We start from the raw sequence: 15,029 nt of genomic DNA, 5'->3' as shown, positions 1-15,029 counted from the left end.
AGGAAATTACAGGCCTATCAGCCTGACCTCAATACCAGGAAAGATTCTGGAAAAGATAATCAAGCAACGAATTAGCGAACATCTAGAAGCAAACAAAGTAATAGCCAAAAGCCAACATGGGTTTGTCAAAAACAGATCATGCCAGACTAATCTTATTCTTTGATAATGTGACAAAATTAGTGGACCAGAGGAATGCTGTTGATATAGTTTACTTGGACTTTAGTAAGGCATTTGATAAGGTAGACCATAACCTACTACTAGATAAAGTAGAAGAATGTGGGTTAGACAGCATCACCACCAGATGGATTCGTAACTGGCTGACCAACTGCACTCAACATGTAGTCTTCAATGGAACTCTATCTTCATGGAGGGAAGTATGTAGTGGAGTACCCCAAGGCTCTGTTTTGGGCCCAGTACTCTTCAACATCTTCATCAATGATTTGGATGAGGGAATAAATGGGGAACTCATCAAATTTGCAGATGACACCAAGCTGGCAGGAATAGCCAACACTCCAGAAGATAGGCTAAAGATACAGAAGGATCTTGACAAACTTGAACATTGGGCACTATCTAATAAAATGAAATTCAATGGTGAAAAAAGTAAGGTTCTACATTTAGGCAACAAAAACGAAATGTACAGGTACAGTATAGGTGGTATCTTGCTCAACAGTAGTAACTTGAAAGGGATCTTGGAGTCCTAGTGGACAACCATTTAAATATGAGCCAGCAGTGTGCAGCAGCTGCCAAAAAAGCCAAAACAGTCCTAGGCTGCATAAACAGAGGGATAGAATCAAGATCACGTGAAGTGTTAATACCACTTTATAATGCCTTGGTAAGGCCACACTTGGAATACTGCATTCAGTTTTGGTCACCACGATGTAGAAAAGATGTGGAGACTCTAGAAATAGTGCAGAGAAGAGCAACAAAGAGGATTAGGGGACTGGAGACTAAAACATATGAAGAACGGTTGCATGGCTAGTTTAATAGAAAGAAGGACTAGGGGAGACATGATAGCAGTGTTCCAATATCTCAGGGGTTGCCACAAAGAAGAGAGAGTCAAACTATTCTCCAAGGCACCTGAGGGTAGAACAAGAAGCAATGGGTGGAAACTAATCAAAGAGAGAAGCAACTTAGAACTGAGGAGAAATTTCCTGACAGTTAGAACAATTAATCAGTAGAACAGCTTCCCTTCAGAAGTTGTGAATGCCCCAACACTGGAAGTCTTTAAGAAGATGTTGGATAGCCATTTGTCTGAAACAGTATAGGGTTTCCTGCCTAGGCAGGGGTTGGACTAGAAGACCTCCAAGTTCCCTTCCAACTCTGCTATTGTATTGTAAATAATGTTCTAGTCTTAGAAGTACACTGCTTTTGAACATGGAGGTTCCTCTACCCCAGTATTTCTCAGCCTTAGCAACTTTAAGTGGTACTGGCTGAGAATTTTGGGAATTGAAGTCCACACATCTTAAAGTTGCCAAGATTGAAAAACACTGCCTTAAACTTTAATACCACCAGCCTCTCCAAAATTATTCCATTCATTTTTCTCCAAAAATGTATTGAATCTGGGTTGGGAAAACATTGGAATTAAGGGATCTGCTTGGTTCTTTAGCAGAATTTAAAATCTGCCAGACAGAGACAGATCCAAAAAAGGCATTTACAATACTTAGCATTGCAGATCACAATATCTTTGAGCATATTTTGAATCTAGGAATTTGCACCATATCTATTACATGTTCTCAGGAGATATAGCTATAATCTACAAATATAACAGATTCTGACTATTTCTCACTCACCTCTACCTTCAGGGTATTATTCGCTCTCCTAAGAACTCTGGTAAGAAATGCATGTAATGTACAGTTGTAAGAGATGAAGAGAGCTAGTAATTTGAGAAAGCTTTAAAACAAAATAGGTAAAGGTAAAGATTCCCCTCGCCCATATGGGCTAGTTGTTCCCGACTCTAGGGGGCAATGCTCATCTCTGTTTCACAGTCGAAGAGCCAGCACTGTCCGAAGATGTCTCTGTGGTCATGTGGCTGGCATGACTAAATGCCGAAGGCGCACGGAACGCTGCTACCTTCCCACCAAAGGTGGCTCCTATTTTTCTACTTGCATTTTTACATGCTTTCAAACTGCTAGTTTGGCAGAAGCTGGGACAAGTAATGGGAGCTCACTCCGTTATGTGGCAGTAGGGATTCGAATCACTGAACTGCCGACTTTCTGATCGAGAAGCTCAGCATCTTAGCCACTGAGCCACCGCGTTCCTTCATAAAACAAAATAGAGCACACAAATAGAAGAGGAAGCAGAGCATTTACAGGATGGGCAGAAAAAAAAACCCAAGATGGTTGCTGGAAATTCTAATAGCACTTGTAACCAACAGCATCTACGGAGGCGGTTAGCAAGGTAAAAGAACCTCCCTTTCCAATGTACTTCAAAAGGATGGGACTCTTTAGCCTAATCTTTGTCTGTTTACTGGAATTTCTCACCCCATCTTATTGGAGAGGCAGGAATCCTTGAGATACGCCTGAAAGCATTGCATTATTTATGCCTGATTAAGCTAACATTTTAACTAATTATAAATAGAATAGAATAGAATTCTTTATTGGTCAAGTGTGATTGGACACACAAGGTATTTGTCTTTGGTGCATAAAGTAGAGTTGTGGACATTTGTCAAGAAGATAAAGGTGTGTGCTTCTTTAGAAACACAGTTTGTTGTTCTTACGTGCCTCAGTGATGTCACTGAAAAAAAAATCCCTGACTGAGTTTGTTGCATGGAAGAGGTAACAGAAATGAAAGGAAATTGCACCCTACTTACAAAAAAGTGAAGAAGGAATAAATTGTGGGATTCAGGCACTGAGGAGTAAGATTTTGGGGAGCAGCTTATTCAGTATTAATAATAGAAGCAAGTTGGCTCCTTAGTCTGATCAATAGGGGCTGTTTGCATGTTTTTATATGGTATGGATAGTAAATCTTTCAACAGCTATTAATCATAACATATAATGGAGCCTCAATATACAAGAGCAGTTCACCTGTCCTGATTAAATGCTGAGGATTAGCAAGATTGTTGGCCTTTAGTACCCATGGTCTAGACTCTAGAGAACAGAATTCTTGATATTTTGCTGACAACTACGTATGGCTGGAATCTTTGGGTTCTATATCCAATCCTAAATGGACCAAGTAACAACCAATCAAAGTTCTCACTAACTTGCACCAATTTGAAATTAACTCAACTGAAAGCCAATCAGAAGTCAGAACATCTGGTTATATCGCTCTCTGCTGAGATGTGTGTAGTCTGTATCTACACTGCCTGTGAATAGACAAGCCACAGTTGTCAGTGAAAGGAAGTAGGCTCACTAGAAATTTGGACACTAAAATTCAATGCTGTCTGACTGGTTGTGAAAACTTGCACCAATATGTTACTAGAAAGATTAATGTGTTTCCACCCTGCCTATGGGTTTCCCATGAGGGTGTCTAGCTAACAACTGTCAGATGCTTGTTTGATGAGCTTTTTACATTTGATCTAGCAGAGTTCTTCTATAGTCTAGCCTGGTTCACACTGGCTTTCTTTATATTCTAGAGTTGTATTGTAATAGTTCAAAGGGTCAATTGGAAATCTTTCCTAACTAGGATAATTAGGCTATTTTCCAGGATGGAGTTAAATGGGCTGTTTTTCCTTAAATGGCCTCTGGAAATCCCTTTTACCTTTCTGTCCCCAGCATCTGCCCTCTAGCCCACGCACCCATTGCCCAACAGATCTTTTGAGACTTATAAGGGTAGGAAGACATAAGGGAAGAAATGGTTTTAGGAAGACACAGAGGGAAGGGATAGGAAGAAAGGATGAAGCTTTCATTGACCAAACTGTAAACAGCTCTGTCTTGGGCCAAACCCTCATTAAACTTGGAATGAAACATTGGTTTCCAAAGACTCCAGCCAAAAAAGGAGGGGGGGAAATCCACCTTGCTTGGAAAAGTGTGAAGGGAACACTTCATGTGCCAACCCTACTTTGCAGCAGAAATTAGGAAAATGCAATCATACATGCCCAACCTCCCCAAATCAAAGAAACACTTACAGCACTGCGAGCCGGGGACTGGAAGCGGCTTCTCCTGCTTCTCCCAGGGTGAAGAGGGAGAGAAAGAAAACACAAAGATTAGGACCGGTCTCAGAAGAACTGACATCCTTTTTCTCAAAGCCCTCTGATTTGGGAGCTCCAAAGCAAGAGCTGAAACCGGGCGGTAGATGGGGGAAGATGGAGAGGAAAATAATTAAATGAAAAGCGCTTCATTTGGAATGAGAATTTTTGACCATGAGAGCCAAGGGACTTAGCTCTATTTTGGATTTCACCGGGAACAGCACACGCCTGGTGCAACTGGTACACAATATGAAGTTGTGCAAAGGCCCTCCTAGCCACAACTTCCACCTGTTCTTCGAGCAGGAATCATGAATCCAGGAGGACCCATAGATGAGTGATGGCGAACTGATGTCACATGTGGCGGAAGTGGCACGCAGAGCCATCTCTCCGGGCACGCCAGCCATCGCCTGTTGCTCTTCCGGGTTCCGGCGTGTACATATGCACTGACCAGCTGGTCCTGACACCAGAAAGCAGAAGACCAGGTGACCAGTGCAAATGCCGGAAACCGGAAGCTCAGCTTCCTGGCGCACGCATGCGCCTGGCACATGTGCATGCTGGGGAGCTGCTCTTCTGGTTTCTGGCACTCCCCTGCACACGCACGCTCACATTTTGGCACTCAGTGTCAAAAATGTTCACCAACACTGCTCTAGATTGTGCAGGGCGGTCTGTTTTGGGCAGTGCAGCCCCATCCAGCCCCAGAGATGGTATTACTTCTAGAAACCGAGGTCCCTAAAACCCAAAACTACTGAGTCTTGCCATGGTTCAGCTGAAGCCTGTTGTTCCCCATCCAGACAGTCTTCACATGCTGAGATAGGACATCCACAGCATCACTTAATTCTCCAGGAGCAGAAATACACAGTTAGATCCCCATGGCATCACCAAGGGAGTTGTGTCTGTTTGTTTGTTTGTTTGTTTGTTTGGATTTATATGCCGCCCTTCTCCAAAAGGACTCAGGGCGGCGTACAACATTAAAAAAACACACATCCCAAAGTTTAAATTTTTTTTTAAATACATATCCAAAAAAACAAACCGAATTTAAAAGACAATACATTTAAAATAAGTTAAAATTAACAGGCCAGGCCGGCTTGCTGGAAAAGCCAACTTTTTAGGGCGCATCGGAAGGACCGGAGGTCAGGGATTATGCAAAGCTCCGGGGGCAGCTCATTCCAGAGGGAAGGCGCTCCCACAGAGAAGGCTCTCCCCCTGGGGGTCACCAGCCAACACTGTCTGGCCGACGGCACCCTAAGGAGGCCAACTCTGTGGGATCGTACTGGATGGTGGGAGGCTACTGGTGGCAGTAGGTGGTCTCGAAGGTACCCTGGGCCTATGCCATGGAGTGCTTTAAAGGTCATAATTAATACCTTGAATCGCACCCAGAAAACAACCGGCAACCAGTACAGGCCGCCTAAAAGGGGTGTAACATGGGAGCACCTAGGTACCCCCATGACAACCCGCGCGGCCGCATTCTGGACCAGCTGAAGCCTCCGGGTGCTCTTCAAGGGCAGCTCCATGTAGAGAGCGTTACAGTAGTCCAGGCGAGAAAGGACGAGGGCATGAATGACCCCGGGGATGCAGCAAAGGTCGTAAGCGTGAGGATCAGACATAAGACATTTTTTTCAGTGCTGTTGTAACTTTGAACAGTCACTAAATGAATGTTGTAAGTCAAGGACTACCTGCCATGGGGGCGGGATCTCTCTCCTCCAATCACCACCAATTGGGACCAATCCTGCAGAGAGGAGGTGAACGAGCACAACGCCCGCAATCCAGGGAATCGATCCAGAAGGATACCATTTTATGTTGGTTAGGAGGGGAAAGAAATGTTTGCATGCACCAATCGAATTCAGGCAGAAATTAAAGTGTGAGGAGTTTTGGAGGCAGAAATAGAACAGCTGATGCATTTTTTTCAAATTCCCAAATATGCCCATCCACTCATTCACACATACTTACATCATCTTGGTCTCGCATAGCATTTAGCCGCTCTAGCTCCTTGACCCAATAGCGAGCCTCTTCTTCAGGAATATCTGCAAGAAGGGGGGAAAAGTGGGAGATTTTTCAGGTTAATGGAACCCCCTTAGCAAAGTCAAGTGGCCCAGGGTTTTTTGGTGGTCTTTTTTTTAACCCACCTAATATTCTTAGTGGACAACCAGCTAAATATGAGCCAGCAGTGTGCAGCAGCCGCCAAAAATGCTAATGCAATCCTAAATTGCATTAACAGAGATGTACAATCAAGATCAATTGAGGTACTAATACCACTTTATAAAGCCTTAGTAAGACCACACCTAGAGTACTGCATCCAGTTTTGGGCAACACACTATAAAAAAAGATGTTGAGATTCTGAAAAAAGTGCAGAGCAGAGTAACCAGGATGGCTTGGGGACTGGAGGCTAAAACATATGAAGAACAGTTACAGGAACTGGGCATGGCTAGCCTAGTGAAGAGAAGGACCAGGGGAGACATACATACAAATCTCATACATACAATAGCACAGTTGGACGGGACCTTGGAGGTCTTCTAGTCCAACCCCCTGCTTGCATGATAGCAGTCTTCCAATATTTGAGGGGCTGCCATAGAGAGGAAGGGGTCAAGCTATTTTCCAAAGCACCTGAAGGCCAGACAATGAATAATGGATGGAAACTGACTAAGGAGAGATTCAACCTAGAAACAAGGAGGAACTTTGTGACAGTGAGAACAATCAACCCATGGAACAGAAGTTGCCTTCAGAAGTTGTGGGAGCTTTATCACTTGAGACTTTCAAGAAGAGATTGGACTGCCATTTGTCAGAAATGGTGTAGGGTCTCCTGCTTGAGCGGGGTGTTGGATTAGATGACCTCTAAGGTCCCTTCCAACTCTGTTAATCTGTTATATCTGTTATTAGGCCACATTTGGGAAATCACGTTTTTAAACATAGTCCCATTAGTGATGTTTATGGATAGAGGTTAAAAAAAAAAAGACAAGATGGCGACTGAGCCTAGGATGAGCAAAGCCACCATCTTGATTTTTTTTTAACCCAGCCTGCAAATGACCTTGAGAAAAAAAGATAACCAACTGGATTTGTATATCTTGAGAGTCAGTATCATATCCGCAACCTTTTACTTCTGGATGTAAACATTTTGAATTTGGAGAATGCCCTGTGGTTTTTTTCTAAAATGGCTGCTGAGGGGAACAGGCCTAGTCACAAAATGGCCGCTAGGCAGAATATTATTAGTTACAAAGCACAGAGTGACCAGGATGTGGCCTGTTTCCCTCTGTTATGTTGGAAGAAAAATCCAGGTCCAGTTCAAGCCGGGAATAAAATGGAGGCTGATTGGAAAGAAAAAATCTGTTTATTGGTCAGCTGTACCAGAACTGCATGCTTGTGTGTGTTGGTTCTGTTCACCAATAAACAGAATCTTTCGTTCCAATCAGCCTCCATTTTATTCCCAGCTTGGAACTGGACCTGGATTTTTCTTCCAAGAGTTACAACTCCTGCCTTGGTAGGATGCCACGTCTACCTGTCTCATCCCGTCAGTCATAGGATGGGTAGGTTTCAAATCCCATCAAATTAATTTGGGAATCAGATATGGGAGAAATAAATGATAATGATTGGAAAAATATTTGGAATAGAGGAGTATACAAGAATATATCAGTTAGAGTTAAGGAAAATGGATATAAAGTGATATGGAGGTGGTACCTAACACCACGTAAATTAAATCAAATAGATGGTAAATATACAAATATTTGTTGTAGTTGCAAGAAAGAGGTTGGAACATATGTGGAGGGATTGTGACAGTGCACAAAAAATATGGGACATGTTGGGAGAGAGAGCTGATGTCGTGACGATACGACATGCCATCTTGGAGCTCCAAGATCACAGTCGATATTTCTGCCACTGGGCAGTCCTTTTGGACCTAAACCGTCCCAAAGAGACGGTGATAGAGAAGAGTACATCCTGCTGATCTCAGGGACTACCTGAGAAAAGAGACTACCCAAACAAAATTAAAACTAAATTAAAAATGAAGACAAAAGAAAACAAACAGTGAAATTAAGCTACATTAAACTTAGTGTGTTATCCTTTATTTTAAAAAATCTCTTTTTATGAATGGAAGTTCTGCAAATGTTTCCTATTTTTTAAATTGCAAGATCTAGTTTTTCTTCTACTTTTTATTTTTTACTTTTTCTATATATACTTGTGGATTAAAAATTTCTTGTTTTTCTACAATGTTTGATTGGATTGTGTTTTTTTTTATTAAGAATTTTTCTCCGTAAGTCTGCTATTTAAAAAGGGCTGTAATAGCAGAGAGAGAGAAAAGTAACACTGTCACTTTAAGGCTGGAGGCTTGGAATCATTTCTTTCCTTTCTTTGATCATTGGAGCTACACTTCAAAGCTTTTCAGTTTGTTTATTGAGAGTGATAGTGGAAAGGGCATGGTTTGTTTATACAGCTACTCTTTCAGAGTTTCTGCAGTGAAGGCAAAGTTTTGACTTGAAAGATTATAATGAACTTGTTTGGAATACAATAAAAGCCTGGATTGCTATAGTGGCAGTGTTTATAAGTTGGAAGGATAGTGCAACATGAAAAAGAAACATTAATATTGCAAATGATTATGTTTAAAATTCAAAAAAATTAGTAATAATAGAGAAAATTGAGGTGAGAATGGATGACGCAGAACAAAGAACAACAAAAAGAGATGGAAAAATTGAGAACATTTATCAAAAGAAGAAAGTTGAGGACAGAGTTTCAAAAATTGAAGGAAAAAAGAAACAAAGAGATAAGAAAGTTGTGGATACTGACAACATACTGAGCGTGGTTGGAAACAGTAAGAGTGGACTATGGAAAGGGGAGACAGATGGACTGGAACTCTATCTCAGACCTCAAAGTACAGAAGAAGAAAAAAGAGAGAATTTGATGGAAGTAAGGAGAAAAATCTTGACTGAAACATCGGTGATAACCAAAGATAAGTTGATGAAAGGAACAGATGGAGGGTTTCAAGTGCTCATAAGATATACAATGAGCAACAAGCTGCGAAAAGAAGTCCATAAAAGACCCACTAAGAAAACAACCAGACTATTAATTCCACAAATGACACGAGATATAAAACTGCACTACTACTGGAAAGATACAGGTTGATGTAGTGAAAGTTTATAATAAAAATTAAGTCAAAGTTAAACTTAGACTATTATATATAGTCATATAAATGAGTAATAATGATAACAATACATATATAGGTACTAGTTTGAGGATATGAAATTTTATACAAACTGCAAATGAGGTCTATGAGAGGAGACTCAAAAGTATTTGTTAATAAATATAATCAATTTTTATTTAGAATATGTTAGAAAGATGAAATATTATTGAATGGAATGCTATTATATAGTTTTACCTCAAATTTAGGATATTTCATACAAAAGGATGTAAAAGCAATTTATAGTCAAATAAATGTTTAATTATAATAGTTTTTATATAATATACTGGATGATGATATGAGAATTTGTTTGAAATGAGTTGATAATTTGTGATCTTACATACATTTGAAAGTGAGGACTATGGAAGTGATGCACAAAACCTTTACAACCAAATTACATGCTGTACGTGATTGAAGAGGGTTCTATGTGTTATTTGTTGTCTGTCTTTGTCTGATCAAAAAAGGAAAATATTCTTTTCTTGTTTTCTTTAAACAAGAAAGGGTATATAAAGATTCTTGGGTTTGCGGAAATACCACCCTAAGGAAATAGAAATTAAGAGCTGGAAGAGACACCTGCAGTAATAGAAAAAGAAAGGAAGAGAGGAAGAGAGGAAAAGGAGGGAAGGAAGAGAGAAGGTGAGGAGAGGAAGATGGAAGGGGGAAGGAGAGAAGGAGAGAGGGTTAGAAGGGGAAGAGGTAGAGAGAAGTAGGGGAGAGGTAAGGGAAGAAGGAAGGGAAAGGAGAGGAGGAAAGAAGAAAGTAGAGAAGGGAGAGAGGGAGAGAAAGGAAGAGAGGAGAGGAGATGAGAAGAAGAGGAGGGAAGGAAGATAGTGAGGAGGAGAGGAAGATGGAAGGGAGAAGGAGAGGAGAGAAGGAGAGAGGGTAGGAAGGGGAAGAGGAAGAGAGGAGGATGGAAGAAGGAAGGGAAAAGAGGAAGGAAGGAAGTAGAGAAGGGAGGGAGGGAAGGAAAAGAAGGTGGTATCAAAATAGGCGAGGGATGGTAAATAAAACAACCCGAATGGAATATTATAATGCTATAAATGGAATGATAAATGTATTATAATTATGAATGTAAAAAGGGAAAAAAAGAATAATAATTATGTGAATGTATATAGAGAGAACAAAAAATAAAAAACTTTTTAAAAAAAATATGGGACATGTTGTTTAGAGAAATTAGAGCACTTTTGAATGTAAATCTAGACATGTCACCGAGAATTGCATTACTGTTGCTGGTGGGAAAATGGGATATACTGTAAATGAAACAAAAAAGGAATTGATTGTAAATTTGATAATGGCAGCTAAATTAGTGATGGCTAAATATTGGCGACGAAATTGGGATATTCAAAGAAATTGTATTTCGGATGTAGCGCCCATATCTGGAGAACAGGATGGTGCCAACCCTGATAGCTTTTCGTAAGAATGGAATGGAATGGAATAGAATGGAATAGAATAGAATAGAATAGAATAGAATAGAATAGAATAGAATAGAATAGAATAGAATAGAATAGAATAGAATAGAATAGAATAGAATAGAATTCTTTATTGGCCAAGTGTGATTGGACGCCCAAGAAATTTGTCTTCGGTGCATAAGCTCTCAGTGATAGATCACCTCTGTCTCTGGGACTGGGGCTCTGATGTTATAACAGGCATATGGTTCTTGGTTATACAAGAGGTCCTTGACGTACGATCACAATTGAGCCCAGGATTTATGTTGCTAAGTGAGAAATTTGTTAAGTGAGCTTTGCCCCATTTTACGACTTTTCTTGCCGCGTTTGTTAAGGGAATCCCTGAAGTTGTTAAATTAGTAACATGGTTATTCAGTGAATCTGGCTTCCCCATTGATTTTGCTTCTCGGAAGGTTGCCAAAGGGGATCACATGACCCCATGGGATCCTGCCACCGTCATAAATATGAACCAGTTGCCAAGCTTCCGAATGTAAATCACATGACAGGAGGAGCCCAAAGACGTGTGGGTGAGTTTTGTTGCCTCCCATGCTATTAGTGATGAACTAAGTATCAGGAGACCTTTGAAGCAACAATCAATACCAGAAAAATCAGAAATTGCATTGATTTGATGCAGATTTTTTTCTGCATCTAACATTTTGCAACAGGAAAAGCAGACATTTGCAAGCTGAATACTATATATACTCACAGATAACCCTATCCATAGATAAACTGATCCTTGAATTTTTAATCAAAATATTGTGAAAAATACACCACTTGAAGATAAGCCAACCTAATTTGGGGTGCATTTGCGCCCCTAAAATTCTCACCTTATCTGAAGTATACATGGCATATGTATTTATAAATACTAACTGTATGCATTAATAATCTCATTCTTTGTATGGTGGGAAAAAATTGCATTCTCACACACCAAAGACCCCCATTCTTGCAACATAACCTACCGAGTGGGAGTTCAAAGCGGGTGTCCAAGAGGATACGGTGGAAAGTGGGGTCTTTGGTCCCAGAGATCTCATTATCTGTCATGATGACTTGAGAATCAAGAGTTAGCCACTCTCCTGGGCCATCCTAGGGGAAGAACAAGGAAAGGGAGAAATTGTGCTCTGATCAGTCTAATCTTGCATCTTCTTATTCAACATACTTGCTATGTTTCTGGGAAGAGTATAGTAGCATCTTCTTTGCTCCCCCCCCCCCTTCAACCATAGTTGGCCTATCAAATAAATACTGGCGGTAACATGAAACCATCATGTCTCCAAAACATAGATACCCTCTCCTTCCTAATAGCCTAGCACTGTGATGGTAAACTCACAAAAATGTGAGCGTGCATGCCAGCACCATAATGCAAAGTGCGCCCCCACAAGCGCATACACGCACACACATACCACGCTGCCCCCCACCACGTGCAGCGTACTGCTTGCCTCCAAGCTGAGCTTGGTATTTCCTCGGGGGGAGGGTGGAACCTGTTTTCATCCTCCCCAGGCTCCAGGAAAGCCTCTGGAGCCTGGGGAGAGCGAAAACAGCATCCCCCGGTCACCCAGAGGCCCTCCCGAAGCCAGAAACAGATCGTTTCCAAACTTTCACTAGGCCCATTGGGTCCATTTTTCTCCCTCCCCAGGCTCTGAAGGCTTTCCTGAAGCCTGGGGAGGGTGAAAACGGCCTCCCCTGGCCAGGGGTGGGTTCTTGCCAGTTCTAACCTCTTCTATAGAAGAGGTTCCACAAATCTACAGTGCCGTTTAGAACCGGTTCCAGCTCCCGCCCCCCCCCGTCCGCACATCATCAAGATGAAGAGCGAGAGGAGGAATTCTGGGAGTTGAAGTCCACAAGTCCACAAAAAAGCCAACACAGTTCTAGGCTGCATCAACAGAGGGATAGAATCAAGATCACGTGAAGTGTTAATACCACTTTATAATGCCTTGGTAAGGCCACACTTGGAATACTGCATTCAGTTCTGGTCGCCACGATGTAAAAAAGATGTGGAGACTCTAGAAAGAGTGCAGAGAAGAGCAACAAAGATGATTAGGGGACTGGAGACTAAAACATATGAAGAACGGTTGCAGGAACTAGGTATGTCTAGCTTAAGAGAAAGAAGGACTAGGGGAGACATGATAGCAGTGTTCCAATATCTCAGGGGTTGCCACAAAGAAGAGGGAGTCAAGCTATTCTCCAAGGCACCTGTGGACAGAACAAGAAGCAATGGGTGGAAACTAATCAAGGAGAGAAGCAACTTAGAACTGAGGAGAAACTTCCTGACAGTTAGAACAATTAATCAGTGGAACAGCTTGCCTCCAGAAGTTGTGAATGCCCCAACACTGGAAGTCTTTAAGAAGATGTTGGATAGCCATTTGTCTGGAACGGTATAGGGTTTCCTGCCTAGGCAGGGAGTTGGACTAGAAGACCTCCAAGGTCCCTTCCAACTCTACTATTGTATTGTAAGTCTTAAAGCTGTCAAGTTTGAACACCCCTGGGGTGTAAGGGTCTTGTAACTTGACAGCTTTAAGACTTGCGTTCTTCAATGCCAGAGTTTCTGAGCCAACATTTTGGTTGCTAAGCAAGAGCGTTGTTAAGTGAGTTTCACCACATTTTACAAGTTGGCCATGCCCACCCAGTCATATGGCCAGCAAGCCACTCCCACCCGGTCACATGGCTGGCAAGCCACTGCCACAAAGCAGGCCACACCTACAGAAGTGGTTCTAAAAAATTTGGAAACCCACCACTGCCCCTCGCCCTCCGGAAGGCCAAAAATCAGCTTCCTGGAGCACACATAGGTTCGCCATCACGGGCCTAGCAATTGCAAAAAAAAGACAAAAAAGGAAAAGAAAAGAAAGGGGAAAGGGGGGGACGGAAGGAAGGAAGGAAGGAGGGAGGGAGGGAGGGAGGGAGGGAGGGAGAACTATCCAATTGTCTTTGTTTCCTCAACAAATGCTTTTATCTTTCCTAAAGACCTGGATCAGATGGGGCATCTCTGTTCTGTTGGCAATACCCTTTCCAAGTTGAGGATAAAAAGAAAGCCAGAAGATTCTACTAGAAGGCACAAGCTTGAGGAAGCCTGGGCAGGAAGAAAGGTTTTCACTACCATTGTATTGTTAACTTTTCTATAAAATCCAAACACCTTCTGTTGGGGAGGGGTCAATTCTCCTCAAAGAGCAAGGATATCTTCAGAGATGTGGCTGTATACGCACCTCGTTTGATTGGCGGATTGTGCTTAAGGGTATCCAAACCGTGCCCACCATGGTGTCCCAGATAAGACCTTTGTTCCACACTTCCACTGTCAACCCGAGGTCTAGTCGATTAATCTCACTGCAGGAGAGAGATACATACGTTATACTGGGCTAGAGAGCGATCTTCCCCAGAGCTCACTCCATTTCCCCCATATCTCCCACCCTGATTCTAATGCAGTCGTTCCCAAACTCTTCAGTTGTGAATTTCAGATTGTTCTATCAACCCTCAACATTTACGATATGAAAATAACTTAATAAATACATTTATTTATTTATTTCTTAGATTTTTAGACCGCCCCTCTCCCAAAAAGGGACTCGGGGCGGTGTACAGTCAATACAATAAAACCAGTCATAAAATTAAATACATTTAAGCTACATTTAAGATACATTTGGAGGGGAGATAGGCTGTACTAAGAAATAAATAATTCTAATCCTAAAAACATCACAATTAAAACCCCAAACCCTAAAATAAAATAAATCCCTGGGAGGTAAAACTAAGAAAGTGCCAGGCCAGCTGATTGAAACATCTTTAACAAATAGTTAATCATCATCATATTGACCCCCTTGGCTAGTTCCAATGACCTTGGGGGAGGGGGGGTCAATTTTGACCACTTTGGAGAACCCCGGTCACACTACTAGAACAAGCACGTCCTTAACCCAAAGTGTCATCTGATAATAATTAAAGAAAGAACTGCAATTCAAAATGATGAACTTGGCTCTTAATATTCACGGAACATCGCTTTGGATTCAGTTCCCAAAAGTTGCTCAGAAGTGCACATCAGCACAAATGTGGCACAGGTCTACTCCTTTTTAATAGATACAGCCGTGTCTTTTCCCTGGATTGCATGGATGGCCTTTACAGCTGCTCAGTGACGTGCGGTGAGCTTTACGGCTGGTGAGGCTGGTGACGTCATCAGCATGAGCCGTGGTCCCCTTCATGTTGACTCAGGAGTCAGGAAGGAGGGGAATTCCCCTCCTTCCTGACTCCTGAGTCAACATGTAGGAGACCGCGGAGCGTGCTCTGCGGGACCGTGGCTCACGCTGCACAATCCCTCCTCCACGATCCC

At 42.0% G+C, this 15,029-nt stretch overlaps 1 protein-coding gene across 1 annotated transcript in view; it reads right to left on the bottom strand.

Moving 5' to 3' along the window:
- The window catches only part of UNC13A (unc-13 homolog A), a 173,227-nt gene that overhangs the window by 111,007 nt on the left and 47,191 nt on the right, over positions 1–15,029 (bottom strand). Inside the window, exons 4-7 of the mRNA XM_081958016.1 lie at positions 13,924–14,041; positions 11,689–11,812; positions 6,071–6,144; positions 4,064–4,097 (exon numbers count right to left, since the gene is read on the bottom strand). Coding sequence (XP_081814142.1) covers positions 4,064–4,097; positions 6,071–6,144; positions 11,689–11,812; positions 13,924–14,041 — 350 coding nt within the window. The remainder of the gene's footprint in view (positions 1–4,063; positions 4,098–6,070; positions 6,145–11,688; positions 11,813–13,923; positions 14,042–15,029) is intronic.

Source organism: Natrix helvetica (genome assembly GCF_964273705.1).
Source record: "Natrix helvetica genome assembly, chromosome: 1".
NCBI classification, from domain to species: domain Eukaryota; kingdom Metazoa; phylum Chordata; class Lepidosauria; order Squamata; family Natricidae; genus Natrix; species Natrix helvetica.
Note: the sequence above shows the minus strand (reverse complement) of the source record. Positions and strands in the feature narration are given on the sequence as shown.